Here is a 22,563-nt window from a genome sequence, read left to right as displayed (position 1 = left end):
ACAATTTTGGAAGCACTGAAGGGATCACAACAGAAAAATGCCGGAGTTATTAAATGTTTCAAGTGCGGCAACCCAGGTCATATTGCACGACATTGCAGCAGCGTTCCCAATAGCTCCAACAATGTGGGTGGCCGTAAACGCAGAGCTGAAGGAGATGAGCAAATCTCCAAGTCCACTCAATCGTTAAACTAAAGCGAGTCAGCCGCAAGGGGCGACAGCTGGCTCCCTCAATTGAATGCCCCATAATCTCTATCTCACAAATTGGAAGAAGGTCAAACAATCTTACGGTCGGAGGACATGTGGATGGAAAGGAACGTTTACTGACTGTAGATACGGGTGCATCTCATTCCATCATTCGATCGCATTTAGTCAACAAGAAGGTAAGACCATTGCATGGAGCAAGATTGCGCACAGCCACTGGAGAAGACAGCACGGTTCTAGGAGAAGTATCATGTGAAGTCGCAATTGGGAATGCCACGGGCATCAAGATCGACATGCAAAGCAAGACGATGCGATATAAGAACATGGATGTGCCACTTAATTTCGGATACGAGAGAGGCTACAGCAGTAAACGAGTGCTGGTGGAAGAGAGTCAGCAAATACCACCAAAATCAGAAGCAGTCATCTGGGCAAAGGTTGATGGAGATTGTGGGACAAACAAATTGTGGGTTGTCGAAGCAGCAAATAAATTAGCACTGAACATACTTGTAGGAAAAACCCTGGCTATGACAAAACAAGATGGACGTATTCCGGTAAGAGTACTCAATGAGTTCAAGTCACCATTCAATTTGACCAAAGGAACTATTTTGGGAAGATGCCAAGAGGCCGAAGTAGTTATTAACTGTGAACAGCTCCAGGAACACGTTTCATCTAGTAATACTGATCTTTCAAACGACATCACGGCATGGACGCAAGGGCTAGAGGAAGCCTATCAGAGTAAGGCAAAACAACTGCTCCTAAAGTACGCGAATATCTTTGACCAGGATGGTTTCAAACCAGGCCGCACCAACGTTGTGAAACATCAAATTGACACTGGAGATGCGAGGCCGATCCGTCAAGCTCCACGTAGTGTTCCACTGGCGAAGCGGGAAGTTGTGAGTCAAATCATACAAGAAATGAGCGACAGCGGCATCATCATCAGCTAGTCCATGGAGCTCACCGGTAGTACTTGTAAAGAAGAAGGATAGAAAAATGAGGTTTTGCGTGGACTACCGGAAGTTGACTGACGTAACGAAAAAGGATAGCTACCCATTGCCAAGAATTGACGACACTGGACTCGCTATCTGGTACGAAATGGTTTTCCACGCTGGACTTGAAAAGCGGCTACTGGCAAGTGTCGGTGATGGTCTTTGGCAATTTACAGTGATGCCTTTTGGACTTTGTAATGCACCAGCTACTTTTGAGAGACTCATGGACCAGGTACTGAAAGGACTACATTGGAAAACATGCTTGGTGTACCTGGACGACATCATCGTATTGGGCAAGAATTTTGATGAACATCTTAGGAACTTGGAGGAAGTTTTCCAAAGAATAGCTGGCGCTGGTCTGAAGTTAAGTCCCAAAAAGTGTGCGCTGTTTAAAAAGGAAGTAAATTATTTGGGTCACAAGGTAACGACAGAGGGCATCTGCACTGCGAACGAAAAGATAGAGGCAGTAAAGGATTGGCCAAGACCACAGAATCTGCATGAATTGAGAAGTTTCCTTGGGCTGTGCACATATTACCGCCAATTTGTACCAAATTTTTCCAGTGTAGCCCATAGCCTCCATGAGCTTACAAGAAAAAATAAAGCTTTTGAATGGAAAAAGGAGCAAGAGGTGGCTTTCCAAACATTGAAGGAGCGTTTGTGCACTGCCCCAATGTTGGCTTATCCGATTCCAGGAGCAATATTTATTCTAGATACAGATGCGAGTGGATATTCTATAGGCGGCGTTTTGTCACAACTGGTTGATGGACAGGAGAAGGTAGTTGCATATTACAGCCGTTCGATTGGAAAACCAGAGAGGAACTACTGCGTTACGCGGAGAGAGCTGTTGGCATTAGTAGAGTGCATTAAACATTTTCACAAATACCTCTACGGCCAGCGATTCCGTGTCAGGACAGATCACGCAGCGTTGAAATGGCTTCTGCAGTTCCGTAATCCGGAAGGACAATTGGCACGGTGGATCGAGCGACTACAAAGCTATGACTTTTCCATTGAGCATCGAAAAGGTAGTACCCATGGAAATGCCGATGCAATGTCACGAAGACCATGTAGTTTGGAATGCAAGCACTGTTCAAAGGCCGAGGCTAAAGAAGACATTATAGATGTCCGGCTAATGACTATAACGTGTACGGATGAATGGGACAAGGAACAACTAAGAAAGTGTCAGCTAAAAGATACAGATCTGTCACATGTTATGCAAGGGCTCGAACGAAACGAAAGACCAAGCAGAGAGGAGATGTCAGCAGAGAGTCCCATTGCAAAGTCATATTGGGCACAGTGGAACAGTTTAGAATTGATATCCGGTTGCTTGTATCGAGTATGGGAGAGTGAGGATGGTCAATGCAAGAAGAAACTGAGTTGTTCCCAGAAAGAGGATTCCTGACGTGCTCAGCGAGCTGCACAATGGTCCAAGTGAAGGTCATCTTGGAATCACGAAGACACTCGAGAAAATTAAGCAGAGATTCTATTGGGTTGGTTGCCGTCAGCCGGTCACCGAGTGGATTGCCAATTGCGAGGTGTGCAACAGAGCGAAAGGGCCCAAAACCCGAAGTCATGGCCAGATGAAGCAGTATATTTCAGGTGCACCATTTGAAAGGATCGCCATGGATGTCGCAGGTCCATTTCCTACTAGCAACCGCGGAAACAAATAGTACTGGTTGTTATGGATTGTTTCAGTAAATGGCCAGAGGTATACCCAATCCTAAACCAAGAAGCGAAAACAGTAGCAGAAGTGGTTAAAAACGAATGGGTTGCAAGGTATGGTGTACCAATGGAGTTACATTCTGACCAAGGCAGGAGTTTTGAATCAGCTGTGTTCCAAGAAATGTGCAAGAAGTTGGGCATTCGAAAAACACGGACAACTGCATTGCATCCTCAGTCCGATGGCATGGTGGAACGTTTCAATAGAACATTGGAGGAGCATTTAAGGAAAGTAGTAGACAAGTACCATAAGGACTGGGATACACACATATCATTATTCTTGATGGCCTACCGATCGGCAGTACATGACACAACGGGCCAAACTCCCGCAAAGGTAATTTTTGGCAATGACCTTCGACTGCCAGCTGATTTGAAGTATGGGATAGATGCCGATGCGGAGAGGAATGTAAAGAAATCCACTGGTGTCTTGGAAGAAGAGCTAAGAGAGATACATGATCTGGTAAGGCAGCGAGCAAAGATTATGAGTGACAAGATGAAAGCGAGGTACGATAAAGCAATTAATTCGGAAGGGTTGCAGGAAGGAGATTTGGTGCTGCTATACAACCCACAACGAAAAAAAGGTTTGTCCCCTAAATTGCAGTGTAACTGGGAAGGCCCATACAAAGTTGTGAAACGGATCAACGATGTAGTATACCGCATACAAACCACTACCAAACCACGAACCAAAATGAAAGTGGTTCATTTGGAGAGATTAGCAGCGTTTAGATCGAGAGATTTGTCTGATCGGGACGATCAGACTTAGGTGTAGGGCAGTGTCACGGATATTAGCATCACTAAGCTATACCATCACTAAGGCGATGCTAAGGCATGCTAAGCGATATTTACGTCAATAATCAAATTATGTATACACATATATAAGGCAGCCGAGAGATGTCACACACAGATGCATTTACTTATACGCCTATGTGTGCGCGAGAGACTGTAAACTACAAACATTCACATCAATAATTCAATCATTATGTATCTACATAAACGAATAAATAATTGCGTCTACACATATGTACCATGTACGAATACGAGCAGCGGAGAGTCAATGCGCAAACACATGCATATATCTGAGATACTCCTATAAGTATGCAATGAGAAAAACTATAAAAATTGTGCAATTGTAGTTACAGCTGAGAAGTTTGAGAGCTACTGGACTAGTAGATTCTGGAAGCGCCTAGAAGATGTATAAAGTGTGCAATTGTAGTTACAGCTGAGAAGTTTGAGAGCTGCTGGACTAGTAGATTCTCGAAGCGACTAGAAGATGCGAATGTTAAAATCAAAGAGTATAAAAGGCGACAGATGTAGAGGCGCTGCAATTCATTTTGATTTGAGTTACGACTAAGACGATATCTAGCGATCAATAGCAGTATTATTTTGAAAGTCAGTTTCCTTTAAGCTATCAGTTTGGTTATTAAGCTATTCGTTGCACAGTTTGAGTGTTATTGTGAAGTATTTTAATAAAGGCCGTTTTTTCCATTATTCAATATTGGAGTTATATATTCAACAGTTTAGCGATACGAACATAGCAAAAGGGCAAATAAGAGGATTTGCAAAAAATTCGTTACAATACTATAGATCTAGTGAGCACGCGTGGTCCCTAGTTCATATATTTCATTAATCCAATACACCATTTCGGAGCTAGCGTGATTAAAAACCGGCATTAGATCACGGATCGTATGTTACGATTGTTGTTGTTGTATAAACGATATAGGCACTACCCGAAAGCTTTGAGGAGTGTTATCGATGTTGACCACATTAAGCCTTCTAGGCCATGGACTTGGCTACTGTTATTTTACACATAACAAATATATACGAAATTTTTCTTGAGCGCTTGATTATGAAGTGGATACCGCCCTTAAATAGGGTGCAATTAATTGTTTTGCATATGGCCCGGTTTTTCAGTAGCTGGTTAAGCAAAGCTTAAATGTAGTATATTGGAACGATTTTCCGGTATACCTCGTCAAATTTGGTTTCGAGGCAAAACGGTTTCGGCGTTGTGCCATCATCAGTGTCAATTTTCATTCTCTCAAACTAAGTTTGATTGGGCTCTTGCAGTAGTTAAGCTAAGCTTAAACTAAGTTTTCTTAAATTCTAGCCAAATTTAAACTCCAGTTAAACTACAGAGCAGTTTTTCAGTCACAGTTTAAGCCGCCTTTGTGTGAACTTTTTTTGTACGGCACCATTGGTTTTTTACCATATAGATAATTTGAAGATACGACAGCAGCTGGAATTTGTTTACCCACCAAACATGGAAAAAAATATTTCTCCCCGCTTAGATAAATATGTACATATCTAGTTCTAGTATCCAGTTGATATCCAACATCATTCTCTAATTATTCTCAAACCTGATAGTTCTTAAGTTTATATCCAACATAATTCTCCAATCACTATCCAACCTTTTGTAAAATTTATAGTTCTCGATTTGATTTTCAATGCTATTCCAACCGTTGAAAGATTTTGAGAAAGTATAGTTCTCGAATGAATGCTCAGCTGATTTCTCCAGTTGATATCCTACATCTTCTGCAAGATGGTACCATCAAAGCCCACAGCTCTTTAGTGTGAGAAAAACGCATCTTGATTGTTGTAATGAAGCGGTATAAATAGGAAAAAAGTTAATGTTTTATTTTATTTTCAGGAAAAAACTCGAGTATTGGAATCTTACATTTGAGTCCAATTAGAGAACAAGACTTCAAGTTGGGAATTATATCTTTTTCAAACTTAAGTAACAGCATTGTTTGCTTTATAAAAACTCCCCTTTTGATGAGAAGGCACCGATTCTCCAGTTGGGGCACTGTTTCGAAACAACGTCTGGGATTTGAGAAGTATGCTAGTTATCAACATGAGCTATGGTACACACGCCCAAATTTGGTATATTCGACGCCATTGCGAAGGAATGTAAGTAACTGATTGGTTAACTTATGTTTAAACCAGCCTGATCGGCCGCTTAAGCTCAGCTTAAACTTCAGTAAAAATAGATTTTTAAACTGCAGAATAAATATAAGCGTAGTTCAAATGACAAACTGAATGGAGCTTGCACTCAAAAACTGGGCCTTAGTGTCAATTTCTCAAAAAAAATTGGTAAGGTCCAATACTCAGTCGGATGTTGTATGTGTAATAATACAAGTTTCAAATTGTTATTGTCCGTTTGAAGAGTTTAATTATTAGTAATTAGGCCGCAATGATTCCGTCGCAGTATAACATGTTTTTCATGGACCCGAATATCTACGATACTTCTTTCATTTTGAGTTGAATTGAACTCTCAAAAATCGTAACCATACCCATATCCATAACCATCTCCAATGTGATCGATTAATGGTGCCTTAACCTAAAAATCGTGAAAATTTCATAAAAATTAAGAAAATGCAAAAAATTACAAACATATTCCACAAAAAATAAGTCTCTTAGTCATAACGTATCGAAAACAATGAATAAAATCTACAAAAAGTTATTAAATTCACCAACTCAAATATTTTTAGGTTATGGATATGGCGAGAAACCAAAAACCAATTGGTTGGCTATGGTATGGTTATGGCGTTAGCGTTATGGTATGGCACCATTAATCGATTACATTGATTGCCATAAGGTAGGTTCGATCAGCTGTTTTATTTGGTTATGGTTTTATGGTTATAAGTCACCACTAATTGGCCCTTAAAGCATTTACGCTCGAATACTTAATAATCAAAGTGCGTATGCTATTGAATATTTTTCGATTAGGATAAAAAAAAAACACATATCTCATTAAAGCAACCCTCCATCAACCATATCAATAACAATGTCGGACATATTTTGTCGACATAAATCGTTGGGCGGAAAATTTAATATCGGCGCACCCGCTTCCAAATCATCGGGATGTGTATTTAAGTACATATCAGGTGCTTGATCAGATGAGCAGGTTGATATTGGTATTATATCCATTGCTATACCAAGCGCAAAACGTCCATAAGCTTTCAAATCTTCACGAAATCTACAATAAATCGAATATCACTAAATAATATATCACAATTTTATCAACATTTTTTTGTTTAACATACAAGTTTGAAAACTTTTCAGCACTGTCGCACGCCTCGGGTATTTTTGTACATAATATTTTTAACCATCGAAAAACTTCTGTCGTATATAAAGTTATAAATTCATCCAAATATTCATCACGCATCATTTTGGTTGTGCAACAGAAAAGCAAATTGGCTATGTCTAATGCAATGGAACTATAACGTATTAGCTGAAAATCAACTAGACAAATCTAAAATAAAGATAGTAGGAATTGAACGGAAATTCCAAAAAAAAGATGTTAAATTCTTACTTCAACTGCACGTTTTTGGTCTGTTTTTCCACCCGCACATTCGTAGCGATAGAGAAAATTATTCACCCAACAATCGCCATGACATATAGCTGAAAGCAACGATTCTGAACTGGCGATGTGTATCATTTGCGAGAAGAACGAAGTGGAGCCAGCAAATTTTTTCATTGCATCCAAATATTTTGATTCTTCTGAGAGAACATCGGAAACCTGAAAAAAAAAACTTTAACTTAAAATTTTATCAATCGCTAAATGAAATCGGCGATATCACATCATATTATAATATCACATCAACATATCACATCAACATATCACATCAAATCAAAAGTATTGAATCAATCAAACTATAATGTCATACAACCATAAGTAACAAATGAAATGAATCAAGAAAACAAAATCAAATAAATATATCAATGATAATCTAGTTAATAATATTAAAAAATATCTTCATCAAATCAAAAATTTCTAGCCATCATCAAAAATTCACATCAATCATCACAAAGTCGCAATTAATTGTTCTCTTCGACTATCAGTTGGATACTAATGTGCTTAATCGTCTGCCAGATATGAAGGACCTGGGTATGATATTTGACACTAAGCTCTCTTTTAATAACATATCGATTTCATAGCCTCCAAATCGTTTGCACTGATAGGTTTCATTCAAAGAAATACTAGGGATTTTAGAGACCCAAATACCCTTAAATCTTTGTTTATTGCTCTTGTACGGAGCCGGTTAGAATATTGTTTCTTGGTTTGGAGTCCGTACTACGATCTATACTCAGCAAAAATTGAAAGATTTCAGGGAGTCTTTACGAAATATGCTTTATATAAAACTAACTTCGAATGTGGTCGTCCGCCTTACATTGGCAGAAGGAAGCTTCTCGGCCTGCAGTCTTTACATGACCGAAGAATTTGCTGCTCATTACTATTTGTATATAATGTAATTAACCATAATATTGATTGTGATGACATAAAGGCTTTGTTCAATGTTTATATTTCCCCAAGATCGCTAAGATCTAATCGCTTATTTGATGATTCAGTTAGTAAAACTAATTACTCGTTGAATGAACCCATTAATAGGTGTATCCGCCTTTGTAATAGTTACGCTAATGTTATTCAAGTTTTTAAACGTTTAAATTAAGTTAGTTTACACTATTTAATTAAATTTGTTATATTTATACTTATGTGATAAACTGTCTAGTCTGTAAGATTTATAAATCAGTAGACTGGAATAAATAAATAAATAAATCGCGAGTTTGAATCGAGCTCAAGGCCTAACAATAATTATTTTATCATTATTATTGTTATAATATATTTTTTCTTAATTGAAAAAATTTTTAAATTAGAATAGAAGAATTTAAAAATTTTTTCAATTAAGAAAAAATATATTATAACAATAATAATGATAAAATAATTATTGTTAGGCCTTGAGCTCGATTCAAACTCGCGATCTTACAAATCAGTAGGCCGATATAACACCAAATTAGGTATTTATATCATTTGGGCAATTTATTACGTAATTTATCATATAATAAATTGTAATACTATATACAAACACATACCAAATTGGCAATTTATACTATTTGGGCAATTTATTACGCAATTTATCATACAATAAATTGTAGTCATAAACCGCCAATTTAAAAAAAAAAAGGCGTAATAAATTGTTTCAAACTGCAAATGCATGTATACAATTTTCCCCAACATTTCTGTTGCTTCACGTATCTTTTGCCTATACCTGTCACTGTAGCTAGTGCAGAACGTCCCTTCAGCGTCCTTGCAAGAATCAAAAATATCATAGATTGTGTTCATGTCAAGAGCGAGTTTCAAGACTTGCCAGGCTTTTTGTTGAATCCGTTTTGGCAAGACAGTTAAATTTTGATATTATTATAAAAAATTGTGCAGCGAAAAAACCAAGAAAAACCACTCTTTGATATCCGAACCTTCTATATCGAATAATTAAAATTTATAATCATCATTATATTTGTCAGAAATGTTCTAAAATGTTGCCAACTAACTAGAAAAGATATTTTGAAATAATATGTGGCTGTTAAAAGAGAATTTTATTTCAACGTTACAATAAAATAGTATAAATAGTAAATATTCTGTGTGAATTTTATTTTCAGCCCTTAGTCCAAAAATCATTTAGTTGATGTGGCAAACATTTTTTTTATGTAATCCATCAATAATAATTCATGAATGAGACGTCATTAATTCAAATTAATCAAATGTATTTGTGTTTTTTTATAGGGGGGCCGTAAATTGTTTAGTCCCGGGCCCGGATTTTCTCTCTACGGCTCTGTTCTGGTGGATAGTAAATATACCAGGTATGGAACCGCACTGATTGGAGAATAGGAGCTGATACACTCCCTTTACCCAATCTTTGTCTCCCTGTGTGAACAGCTTGGTAATCAATCAACTTCCGGATACTTATTTTTTTTTGTTTTCGTTTTTTTGTTTTTTTTTTTTTGTTTGTTTTTTGTTTTTTTACCTAGAATATTGTCATCTTTACTCCGTCATAGTTAGGTGTCGGGACATATATTTCGTCGCCAGCGATTGGGGTCATACCTCGCGTCCCGATAATGTTGCCATATACCGCACGTTGCGCCCGAACCCAACGTGGCGCTTTTGGATATCGTCAATTTTTGCAGGGGAAGCGAGACATTCCTCATAGTGCCAGTTGTTTTTCTGATCTCACTGGAAGTTTGTGGAGTTCGCAATGGCGTTATGTAGTGAGTGATGTCTTTCCTAGTTGCGCATGAATTACTATATTTGAATAAATCAATATAAAAGAAGTAAGGGTGTTTAGGTTCGAGAGTAACCGAACATTAAATACTCAGGGTGAATTTAAATTGTACAGTTCATTTCAGATAAATTACTTTTATAACCCTACTGAGGCATATTTTGAACACAAACTATTCCCGAAAAAGTAAGGGAGTCTATGTCTGGGTGTAACTGAAATTGTTGTGTAGCATTTGATCGGTATAGCTTATTATATTCGTCTACGACCATTTTTAAAAGTCTTTTATATAAATGTGGGCACGGTCCTTAACCGATCTTGTCCATTTTTCCTAGAAATATTTTCTGCTATGAGAAAAAATTGTGTAGCCAATTTTATTACGATCCGTTCATTTTTCTTGTACTTACGGCTCCCGAAACAATGAAAATCAAAAATTTGAAAATTTTCCACTTGTTATAATTCCACTTGGGAAAAGAAATACTATTAATATAAAGCTCTTTTTTGCAAGGATATGGCTTATTTTTTTCGTCCACGACCCTTTTAAAATGTTTCATATAAAAAAGGGCGTGGTCCTTAACCTATTTCGTGAATTTTTTTATTATGATAAGTCTAAAGGGTTTTGATTCATGATTAATAATATTTGTAAAATTTATTTTATTACAATAGGCGGTGCTACGATCATGTTCAAAATTTGTATCAAGAATCTTAATATCACACATCAAATTTCAATATTCTAGGTGTATTGTTTACGAAATAATCGCGATTTTTGTGTTTTCCAAAATGTTGTATGTATAAAAATGAGCATGGTTATCGTTAAATTTCGCTCGTTTTAAATACCGATGGGAGATGAGTGCCAAGGAACCCATATACCAAATTTTAATAAGATATCTCAATATTTACTCAAGTTAACGTGTGCACAGACAGACGGACGGGCGTGGCTAAATCAATTCCTTTTTTCATACCGAGCATTTTGATATATGGTATGGTTGTCTATATTTATCTCTATTCGTTTATGGTGTTATGATCAACCGTTATGTTATCAAAGTTAATATACTCTGTGTGCAAATAAATAGATTAACTATTAAAAGGTGTCCTTATTCACGTTGGCATTACCATCTATTGTTGCGTGGGCGCAAACAAATGCTATATACAATATAAATCGCTGAAATCGGTGTGGTTAAATGTTCGCTATAGCCGTGAACCACAGTACTTGTCCCTGTTCATGGTCACTGCGGTAGATTTCGTAAGGCCCTAGCTTTTGCCTTCATGACAACAGTCGTAAATCTGTACCTTATTCTGCAAGAGGGTGGACATTCCAGGTAGTGGTAGTCTTAAAAATGCTTTCCGTGGTCCCCAACAGAAGAATCTCTTCAAAGCGTGTTACCTATTTTAGGTAGCGGGTCACGAGCTCTGCACCCGAAAAGCCTTTCAGGGTATATTCTATGTCCCTATAACCAGCTATAAATATTGTGATGAATATTAGCAACACTAAGGAATACTATCATCTCTAAGCCGATACTAAGCAGTGACTTGTAGGTACATAAACAAATCAATCATTATGTCTACACATATGTACATGCCAACAGCGGAGAGATGCTCACAAAAGTATGCAATCATCAGCAAAGTATTTCTCAAATATATACATGCATATATCTGAGATGCTTACAAAAGTAGGCAATCATTTGTGCAAGTATCACTCACATATAAACGCGCATATGAGAAGCTATAAACGTGCATATGTAGTTTATAGCTGGTAAACAAATAGTAAATTCTAGAAGAAGAAACGCCTAGAAGTATGCGAACGAGACATCACAGAGTATAAAAAGAGTTAAAGCTGAGTAAACAGTGATCAGTCTGATTTAAGCAAGCTATTGGTTGGGAAGTATCAGTGTTATCGTGAAGTACTTTAATAAAGGCCATTTTGCATTATTGAATATTGGAGTTATTTATTCAACAGTTTAGCGATACGAACGTTAGTTGAAGGTTGCAAATAAGCGGAGTTTCACTAAATTCGTTACAATATTTTAACAACATAACATTAATAATATCACATTACTTATCGGAAATATCACAACTTTTATATGAAAACGACATCGACATCACAAATAAATCAAGCACCTATCTCGTTACTACGTTAGTCCAAACTAGGCAACTCTTTATACACGTACAATAAAGATCCAGATGTGTTTGCTCCTAATACCAATAAACCATCGCGCTACTTTAAATTATCAAATCATAAAAATATATAAAATTAATTATATAATAATAAAATAACATGTGTTTTATGTGGCGAAAAACATTTGAGTTCATATTTCATAGCTTCAGATACTAAAAATTTTAACTGAAAATAGCGCACAAGGACTACAACATAAAAAATCAAATGAATTTGAACTTAACTATAAAGGCAAGTCTTGCGATTACGGTTCAGCTAAAAGACTCACCATTTTAATAGCATCCTTTGTCAAGCGTTCATAATAATTTTTATACCAATTCGTATTCGAGGAACAAAAGATGCCTTCCGTGATAAGCGTACGTAATTTTTCAAATTGTGTAGGATTTTCAAATTTATAAGACAAACTTAAGGCATGAAATTGAGCTACCTCTTTCAACACTAAATACATTTCTTCTATTGTAAGACCTTTTTGGCGGTCTGGCATTTGAAAACCACGTGTTTTTAAGTCCTCTGAAATTTCAAATATATTAATATTCATTTAAGGATATGTATTTTATGTATTTTTTTTTTTGGTTTGATTTTTAATTTAATTAAACGAACCCATTATAAGAAGATCGTCTCGTGTATAGAAACATTTTGGAGCTGCACAAAAAATTGTATCCGTTTTTGCGGCTTGAAATCTCAATAGTTCCGGTAAGATTTTGGTGTAAAACAATACTTCAGTGCTAAAAATATGTACAGAAAAATGTTTAAATATAAAGTTTTATTACACTTTTAAATGTTTAATATCAGAAATCCCTCATTGAAACGAAAAATTTGAATTGAAATTGAAATATATTTTAGCTTCTCTTTGGAGTTCTTTAAGGCCTGGTACTCTGAGGCGTAGCCTGGTTTGTTTCAAAATAAGCCGCCACTGTCGCATATATATACATAAATATAAAAAACCTGCTGCCCCTAAAAGCAGGCAACAGTTATGTTAATAAAATGGCAGTTAATCGAAGAAAGGCCAAAGAGGATAAATATAATAAGAGACGTCACTCGTTAATTTGCATAATGTTTTTGGTTAGGGTAAACGCAGGTTTTTTGTTTTGGGCGAGATCTGCATAAATGTCTTTATACCATTTCGTGGGGTGTTTGTGTTTATTTTTCCCACTGTATTTAATTAATTAATTAATTTTCTTTCCAAAAATCACATTTGCATAAGGTGCCTACACGACATGGATAAATGCAAGACAATTGAAAATGTCCCTCATGGAAAACATTAGGCAACTTTTTTTTTTTAATTTCCAGCGAGTCACTCGCCACTCGTAGCAGACTGGTGGCTCTTATTATATTTATCCTCTTTGGAAAGGCATACAAAAATTCGAAATGTAGTGTTCTACCTTAGTAATAAATTTATGTCACATGGCTTAAAGGGCTAATTAAACTTCCTTAACCCTAACGCCATACTCGTAACCATACCCATATCCATAACCATCTCCAGTGTGATCGATTAATGATACCTTAACCTAAAAATCGTGAAAATTTCATAAAAATTAAGTAAACGCAAAAAATTACAAACATATTTCACAAAAAATAAGTCTCTTATAGCGCTTTCTTTTCTGAAATACATTGTTGCCTAAGTAAATGGTAAAGCCCTAATAGAGTTACTCCTACCCCAGACAATTTTCAACATTTATAGTGCATGCAAAGATCATAAGGTGCTACCCCGTGTTTTAGCTGATTTTCACAAAGGCTCTGTCAGTAATAATAAAAATTCATTAGCAATTATTTCCTTCATTTTAATTTTCTTCACCTAAAAATATGTGAAGTTACGAAAATAAATAGTCACGATCAGCAAGTTTAACAGAGTTGCACTGCCACACCGCCCTTTTATGCAGGGTAAACGTGTAACGCTTTTGCGTTGCGAGGAGTCAACAATTTTCACAAAAGAACGAAATAACCCATAAAGGCGTTACCTGCGTTTTACAACAGAAAAAAAAAAAAACATTTACAACCCTTGCGCGGCGTACAAAAAGCATAACACTTTTGTTAGAAAAGAAAACGTTATTAGTATCGAAACCAATGAATAAAATCTACAAAAAGTTATTAAATTCACCAACTCAAATATTTTTAGGTTATGGATATGGCGAGAAACCAAAAACCAGTTGGTTGGCTATGGTGTGGTTATGGCGTTAGCGTTATGGTATGGCACCATTAATCGATTACATTGATTTTCATAAGGTAGGTTCGATCAGCTGTTTTATCTGGCTATGTTTTTATGGTTATAAGTCACCACTAATTGGCCCTCAAAACATTTACGCTCCAATACTTAAAGAGCTAATTAAACTTCCTTAACCCTAACGCCATAGTCGTAACCATACCCATAACCATCTCCAATGTGATCGATTAATGGTGCCTTAACCTAAAAATCGTGAAAATTTCATAGAAATGAAGAAAACGCTAAAAATTACAAACATATTCCACAAAAAATAAGTGTCTTAGTCATAACGTATCCAAAACAATGAATAAAATCTACACAAAGTTATTAAATTCACCAACTGAAATATTTTTAAGTTATGGATATGGCGAGAAACCAAAAACCAATTGTTTGGCTATGGTATGGTTATGGCGTTAGCGGTATGGTATGGCACCATTAGTCGATTACATTGATTTCCACAAGGTAGGTTCGATCAGCTGTTTTATCTGGTTATGGTTTTATGGTTATAAGTGACCATTAATTGGCCCTTTAATACAAAAAGCACATACATGTAATACATACATGCAAACATATTGTTACGAATATTAGCAACACTAAGGGCTACTGCCATCTCTAATCCGATGCTAAGCACAGTGACGTGAATGCACATCAATAATTCAATCATTATGCCTACACATATGTACGTACACGCAGCGGAGAAGCAACAAACACATGCAGATATCTTATCTGAGATATGCAATTATAATTGAGGAAGTGTCGCTCACAAACACACGCGCATATGAGAGCTATACACGTACATCTGTAGTTATAATTATAACAGATAACCAACTATTAGATTCTAGAACAGAAGCGCCTAGAAGATGCAACGAGGAAACCAAAGAGTATAAAAGGCCTCAACAATAGAGGCGCTACATCCAGTTTCGATTAAGCACGCTATCTGTCGGGCAATAGTAGAGTTATTTATTGTGAAGTATTTGAATAAAGGCCATTTTGCATTATTAAATATTGGAGTTATTTATTCAACAGTATAGTGATTCGAACTTAGCAGAAGGTTGCAAATAAGAGGATTTGCAGTAAATTCGTTACAATATATAAGTACATACTTACCCGAAAAGTTTATCGCTCTTGTAAGCTTCCCGTCGTTGCAGATTGTCCGGCAATCGCTTACAAATTAAAATTTTCTCCCAAAACTCCTTTCCACCATCCGAAGACTTTCTTTGTCCAATGAGATGTGTACGATATAATGTAGCCGTATAGTTGTCGCCTCTCCCCGACCCCTGTTCCTCCTAAAGGGGAAGAAAATTATAAATTAATTAAAACAGTGCAGCCGAAAATTGTATGTACTGCGATCTTTATTTAGATCTATGGTGATTGACCTTTTAGCCTATTACTGTATGTGGTGGCTTTCAATGTAATTTAAATACCTTCTTAGGATATTTACTCCATATCACGAAGGGATTAAGAGCCACGCCACCTAGATGGGAGAGTCTCTGCCTTGCCAGGGCGACACACTCGCAGAAAATGTGAGTCGGCGTTTCATTTTCCAGCTCATAAAAGCGACAGGTTTGTGTATGGGATACATTTTACGTACTTAGGATATATCGTAGACCACATTATATACATATAATAACCAGTGTGAGTTGGTAGGCCCTCACTGCTTAGATTTATGAGTATGTGCATTGTTGGGAGTATAAACAATTTGGCTTGCCTTTTCCCTGTCCAGTGTTGTCTGAACTGTGGATCAAAGCAGCATTGCTAAAAGAACTTTCATGTCCTTGGTCCTGGGAACCCATCCTAACAAAATCTTGTTTATGGCTCCCGGATCATTTAGGACTCCAATGCAGCCATCCGCTAGCACAGAATTTATTGTGTAAGACTACAAGGCCCGTAAGGCTGTTTGGCTGTGTGACATAATGAGGATACTGCTAGAGTATAAGCATCTTCGTAGATATTCTCTACTTTTAAAAGGATTTCTGCCTGCAAAATAGTGGAGTAACATCCCATTGGTATCGATTTCTTGACGTTCACCCCATAGATATCAGGTCCCGTTTTTCTATCATCCAATATTGATCCATCCGTGAACCAGACCTCTAAGTTAGGGTTAGTATATGGATTCCCTGTTTCCAAAAAAGAGTTCTGTCGTGAAATTCAGGGCGTACATAGTTACAAGAAGGATTTCCTTTGATAATAATGGTTTTCATTTGCAGTTCATTAGCTCAGAGATATTTTCAAGTATTAGTGCAACATGTGTTGCCTCTTTTTCTATTGGAATAGGGAACGAAGGTATTCCCACTAAGACACTATGTGCAACATCCGAGGAGGTTCTCATCACATCCGTTATGCCAATACGGACTAATCAATGTAGTTTACTTAATTTTGTTATTGCTGTTCTTTGCGTGGTCTTTGTGTCCACCAAACTAAGGAAGTATATGTGAACATTGCCTTCATAACAGTATTTAATATCCAGTACCCATTTTGCGAGATGGCCCCATGTTTTTATATAATTTGCCTAATGACTTGGAAACTAGACAAGAAAGACACGGTTTGAAGTCGAACGAGATCCCTAGGCTGCTAATATTCTCAAAACTCGAAAAATGAGAAGAAAAATTAAATTATACTACTACTTCTAATTCCGTTCTAACACAGAATAATAACGCTTAAAACCTTATGATTTACATTAATTGAATTTAAATAAAATAATTAAAAAACATTTTTAAGTTAAACGGTTTTATTGAAAACAATACTTACATGAAGTAATAATAATACTAAAAGCTAGAAAATAATTAGTTATGTCCTAGGTACCAGTCATCACACTCCTCATCAATCTCGGGCGTTGATCAGACAATTAAATAAAAGCGTTGGGCGCGTGAAATTTCTAAAAATATGAGGCGTAGCATAACCTGATTAGGGTTCAGTTGGTCTTACTTATGACTATTAATAGAAATGTGACGCGCCCAACGCTTTTATTTAATTGTCTGATCAACGCCCTAGATTGATGAGGAGTGTGATGACTAGTACCTAGGACATAACTAAATATTTTCTAGCTTTTAGTATTATTATTACTTCATGTAAATATTGTTTTCAATAAAACCGTTTAACTAAAATTTTTTTTTTAATTATTTTATTTTCAAGTTTTTAGTCTTTATTTAATTGCCTATTATTTCTCATTCTATTTAGTCCATTTAGAGGCTCATTATTAAAAGACTCATTCCTGACAATTTGTTACAATCTTAGTCCTCAATACATAATCATTTCAAACACTTTACCCGACTCTGCGCCACGTATGCTTGTCCCTCCGCCAACTCTAAAATATTTTGATGCCACTTCTACCGGACTGTATGTAATATTTGTGAACCAAATCGGACATCATAGGTCGCTTTCTATTCTTGTATGTATTATGTGTTCCAAATATGAGCCAAATCAGACCACAAATACGATTTTTTGAATATCTGGATTTTTCTTATTATTGCATGTCATCGGGTTCTGAACTATATTCCAAGTTTCAAGCTTGTAGCTTATCGGGAAATTACATAAATTTCAATTACAAAATTCGTGCCAGCCAGCCAACCAACCAGCCATTCTGTCAAGTCAAGCTAAATAAAACCGTTAAAAAAACGGGTTTGTTTTGAAACTATTATATTTCATGAAAAGATATGAATTTCGCACTGCCTAAAACAAGAAGACACCATAGTGCGATGTCTCTTCCACTCTCAACATCGAACCGCAAACTACCGAAGAACAATGTCAACAGCAATTGATCTCAGCTCAGTCAAGTAAGCGACAATTACTTCATATCGAATTATAAATAAACATTCCGCAGCAATTAATCCAAAGCGATGCACATACAAGAAACTGAGTCAGTCATTAAGGGTAGCCTACATACTTACTTATACCACTAGGGTGTGGTGCTCTGACCAATACACAATAAGCCATATTAATTATGAAGTTCGGCCGCCGTGGTGTGCTGGTAGCATGCTCCGCCTACCATATCGAAGATCCTGGGCAAAGCAATATCAAAATTTTAGAAAAAAGTTTTTTCAATTAGAATAAATTTTTTTCTAACGGGGTCGCCCCTCTGCTGATTTTGGCACGCACTCCGAGTGTATTTCTGCCGTGAAAAGCTCTCAGTGAAAACTCGTCTGCCTTGCAGATGCCGTTCAGAGTCGGCATAAAACAAATGGGACCGCCAATTAGTAAGAAAAATGAAAAGGAGCACGGCGCAAATTGAAAGAGAAGCTTAGCCTACAATCTCTTCGGAGTTTATGGCGCCTTACATTTATTTTTTTTATTTATCATCAGCATGCGTCAGCAATTGTAGCCTCTTTTATAGATTGTACCATTATAGTTTAGTTCTGCTGTTAAAATTATCTTCTCCAGCATTAGGTTAAAGAAGTCGCATGAAAGGGAGTCACTCCATTTAGTTTCGAATGGCTCAGAGAGGTGCTTCCTAATCTGGTGGTGCTGCTCAACGCTATTTGGCATAGTCTAATTAATATTACTGGAACTTGAAATAAAAAATCAAGTAGTATATAAATTTGTTTCGGTATTTTTCATGTTTCGTTCGCAGTGCACAAACCAATTGCTGTATTACCCACCCCTGATATATATGATCATGTTAAAATAGGAAAAATGAAGTCAGTCGATGTGTTAGCATCTTAATTAAAATAAAAAAAATAAATGTAAGGCGCGATAAACTCCGAAGAGATCTAAGGCCGAGCTTCTCTTCCAATTTGCGTCGTGCTCCTCTTGCTTTTCCTTACAAATTGGCCGGACGGGACCTACATGTTTTATGCCGACTCCACACGGCATTTGCAAGGCAGATGAGTTTTCACTGAGAGCTTTTCATGGCAAAAATACACCCGGAACGCTTGCCAAACACTTGCGAGGGGCGCCCCGCTTAGAAAAATTTTCTTCTAATTGAAAAACCTTATTTCTAAAATTTTGATATTGCTTTGCCCGGGGTGTGAACCCAGGGCATACGGTGTGGTAGGCGGAGCACGCTACCATCACACCGCGGTGGCCGCCATGGCCACGTTGGCACGCATTAATTTATCATATAGTATAACAAAAATCGCCTGAAAATGGCACACCTTAATGTGGGCATACTACAACTGCGATCACGAAAATAGCAATTGCAACTTTCAGGAAATTTCGTTAATTATTTTTTCTTCTTTTCTTTTTGATAATTTGAGGAAAAAATTGCGTGAATTGCGTAACTTAAACTATGCAAACTAATCTTAAAACGTTGACGAAAAAATTTGGAGTTCGTTTTTGAGTATGCCGTTTTGTGGTCTAATAAATTGAGATTGACAAAATAGAAGTCTTTGAAAATTCGCATTGATTTTTGACATATTTTCCCCCTCAAAGGTGCTTAGATTTGTTTCCATACAAAGTGCGCACTTTTTTTATGTGGAAGAAAATCTTAAAAATCCTCGGAAAAAAGTGATCAAAAATTAATGTACAATTTGAGACTTCCTGCGCTGACGTTTGAAATGTCGGACGAGCTATAACCATTTCCTTCCACACGCGTGTGTACGGTTTCGTGCGGAACTTCCTGTAGTCTATTTGTTCCGCCTACATCTCTCGCGTGCTGCCTACTTGCTGGTTTGGAATGCCACAGTTCGTGATGGGTATTTAAAACGCGAGTAAAGCACTGACTTCTCGAATTTTCGAAATTTGTCGAAAACATTTCTGAGATTGTTTTGCTTCAGTCATGATAAAAACACCTACAAGGTGTAACCGTTTCTGACGGTTTTCCGCAATGAAAAAAATTTCAAATTTCTAAACTGCACACATACATACTTATTTTTTTCTCAAAAAACCCAAATTTGATTACTTTACTTTGTTTATTATACTCAGCGTGCTTTGCACACAGAGTGTATTAACTTTGATTGGATAACGGTTGGTTGTACAGGTATAAAGGAATCGAGATAGATATAGACATCCATATATCAAATTCATCAGTATCGAAAAAAATTTGATTGAGCCATGTCCGTCCGTCCGTCCGTCTGTCCGCTAACACGATAACTTGAGTAAATAATGAGATATCTTCACCAAATTTGGTACACGAGCTTATCTGGACCCAGAATAGATTGGTATTGAAAATGAGCGAAATCAAATGATAACCACGCCCACTTTTTATATATATAACATAAAACACAAAAAACCTGATTATTTAGTAAATAATACACCTATAATGTAGAAATTTGACGTGTGGACTGATATTGAGACTTGATAAAAATTTGAAAAAAAAATTGAAATGGGCGTGGCCCCGCCCACTTGTGATAAAATCAATTTTACAAATATTATTAATAATAAATCAAAAAACGTTAAACCTGTCGTAACAAAATTCGGCAGAGAGGTTGCCTTTACTACAAGAAAGCTTTGAAGGAAAATTTACGAAATTGGTTAAGGAACATGCCCACTTTTATATAAAAGATTTTTAAAGGGTTGTGGACGAATAAAATAAGGTATATCTTTGCAAAAAAGAGCTTTATATCAATGGTATTTCATTTCCCAAGTGGATTTATAACAATAAATAGGAAAAATTTCAAATTAAAAAAAATGGGTGTTGCACCGCCCCTTTTATGACTAAGCAATTTTCTACGTTTCGGGAGCCATAAGTCGAAGAAAAATTAATGGATCGCAATAAAATTAGGTACACAAATTTTCCCTATAATATAATATATTTCTAGTAAAAATGGACGGGATCGGTTGAAGACCATGGCAACTTAGATATAAAACAAGTTTAAAAGGGTGGTGGACTAGAATAATAAGCTATAACTTAGCAAAAATAGTTTTGAATCAATGATATTTCACTTATCAAGTTTTACTGTAAGAGGAAATGGAGAAATTTTTTTAAACGGGCGGTGCTACGTGTTCTGTAGAAAAGTAATTTATCTGAAATGAAATGTACAATTGAAGCTCACGCTGAGTATATAATGTTTGGTTACACCCGAACTTAGACACCTTTAATTGTTTTTTGATTTTGTTCTGGGATTGATTTTTTTTATATTGCGTAAGAACTTAAAAATAAAATCATGGTCGACCAGAAGAGAGAACGGTTATACCTCGTAACTGTTGATAACATGGGTTGAGTAAGCAATTCACAATTTTGAAAATTTTTTCCTCAAATTTACTAAAAGTTACCACTGCTATTTTCGTGCTCGCAACTGTACAAGTCTATCATACATATCTATATGGGGTCAATAAAAATATCCAGCATGATGTGTTTTGAGAAATATGTTGTGGGCGGTGGCAATATCACAGCACAGTGATGTAATAAGGAAAATGCGTCCCGTAACAAAATATAGATAAAAAAATAGATGCAAGGCGCGATAACCTCCGAAGAGATCTAAGGCCGAGCTTCTTTTCCAATTTGCGTCGTGATCCTCTTGATTTTCCCTACAAATTGGCCAGACGGGACCTACATGTTTTATGCCAACTCCGAACGGCATCTGCAAGGCAGATGAGTTTTCACTGAGAGCTTTTCATGGCAGCAATACACCCGGAGCGCTTGCCAAGCACTGCCGAGGGGCGACGCCGCTTAGCAAAATTCTATTCTAATTGAAAAACCTTATTTCTAAAATTGTTGATGTTGCTTTGCCCGGGGTGTGAACCCAGGGCATACGGTGTGGTAGACGGAGCACGCTACCATCACACCACGGTGGCCGCCAACAAAATATAGATACACATATTTAATTTAATATGTATGTAATTTATAAAACTAAAAACAAAAAAAAAAACAATTTGTTACCTCCAACGCATCGATTTGTACTTCCGGCTCTATATTACGAAAAATCTCGCGAAATGTTTCCAGCGTCACTTTCGAGCACGTATCATCTGCGGACGTTTCAGTTACTCCCATAATATTTAACAATTCAATGTCGCTTACAAATACCGGAATGAGGGAAAAAATCAGACTTGCAAAAATGTATCCTTTGAAGTGCGTCAAAAAGTTTGGTTTTTGTTGCTTTATTTTGTTGCTTTATATTATAAATTTTTTTTTCTATACTGATATCGTCTTAACAATTTCTAATTATGTTTTTTTTTTATTTGTTCAGTTATTTTTTTAATATTAATCACAAATATTTCCTCCGTTACACATTTACGGTATAATTTGTTTTAGATCCCATCCAAAGAATCAACCGCTTTCGAATGAATGAAGAACAAATTTTGCATTAGTTTACTTGTGCTTTTTATTTTGTGTTTGTGATTTTTTTCTTTCTTCTACACACAAGT

General features: G+C 36.4%; 1 protein-coding gene across 2 annotated transcripts in view; it reads right to left on the bottom strand.

Moving 5' to 3' along the window:
• Positions 1 to 22,563, bottom strand: part of LOC137253034 (uncharacterized) — a 26,542-nt gene extending 3,979 nt beyond the window's left edge. Inside the window, exons 1-8 of one of the 2 annotated variants that reach the window (XM_067789295.1) lie at positions 22,079 to 22,562; positions 15,430 to 15,608; positions 12,723 to 12,847; positions 12,391 to 12,632; positions 7,213 to 7,419; positions 6,944 to 7,152; positions 5,575 to 6,876; positions 5,258 to 5,485 (exon numbers count right to left, since the gene is read on the bottom strand). In XM_067789295.1, coding sequence (XP_067645396.1) covers positions 6,651 to 6,876; positions 6,944 to 7,152; positions 7,213 to 7,419; positions 12,391 to 12,632; positions 12,723 to 12,847; positions 15,430 to 15,608; positions 22,079 to 22,189 — 1,299 coding nt within the window. In that variant the 5' untranslated portion in view covers positions 22,190 to 22,562 and the 3' untranslated portion in view covers positions 5,258 to 5,485; positions 5,575 to 6,650. Of the gene's footprint in view, positions 1 to 5,257; positions 5,486 to 5,574; positions 6,877 to 6,943; positions 7,153 to 7,209; positions 7,420 to 12,390; positions 12,633 to 12,722; positions 12,848 to 15,429; positions 15,609 to 22,078 lie in introns of those variants that run through there. The other variant, XM_067789305.1, reaches the window with a different exon arrangement.

This window comes from Eurosta solidaginis, chromosome 1 (genome assembly GCF_040869045.1).
Source record: "Eurosta solidaginis isolate ZX-2024a chromosome 1, ASM4086904v1, whole genome shotgun sequence".
Classification (NCBI taxonomy): domain Eukaryota; kingdom Metazoa; phylum Arthropoda; class Insecta; order Diptera; family Tephritidae; genus Eurosta; species Eurosta solidaginis.
Note: the sequence above shows the minus strand (reverse complement) of the source record. Positions and strands in the feature narration are given on the sequence as shown.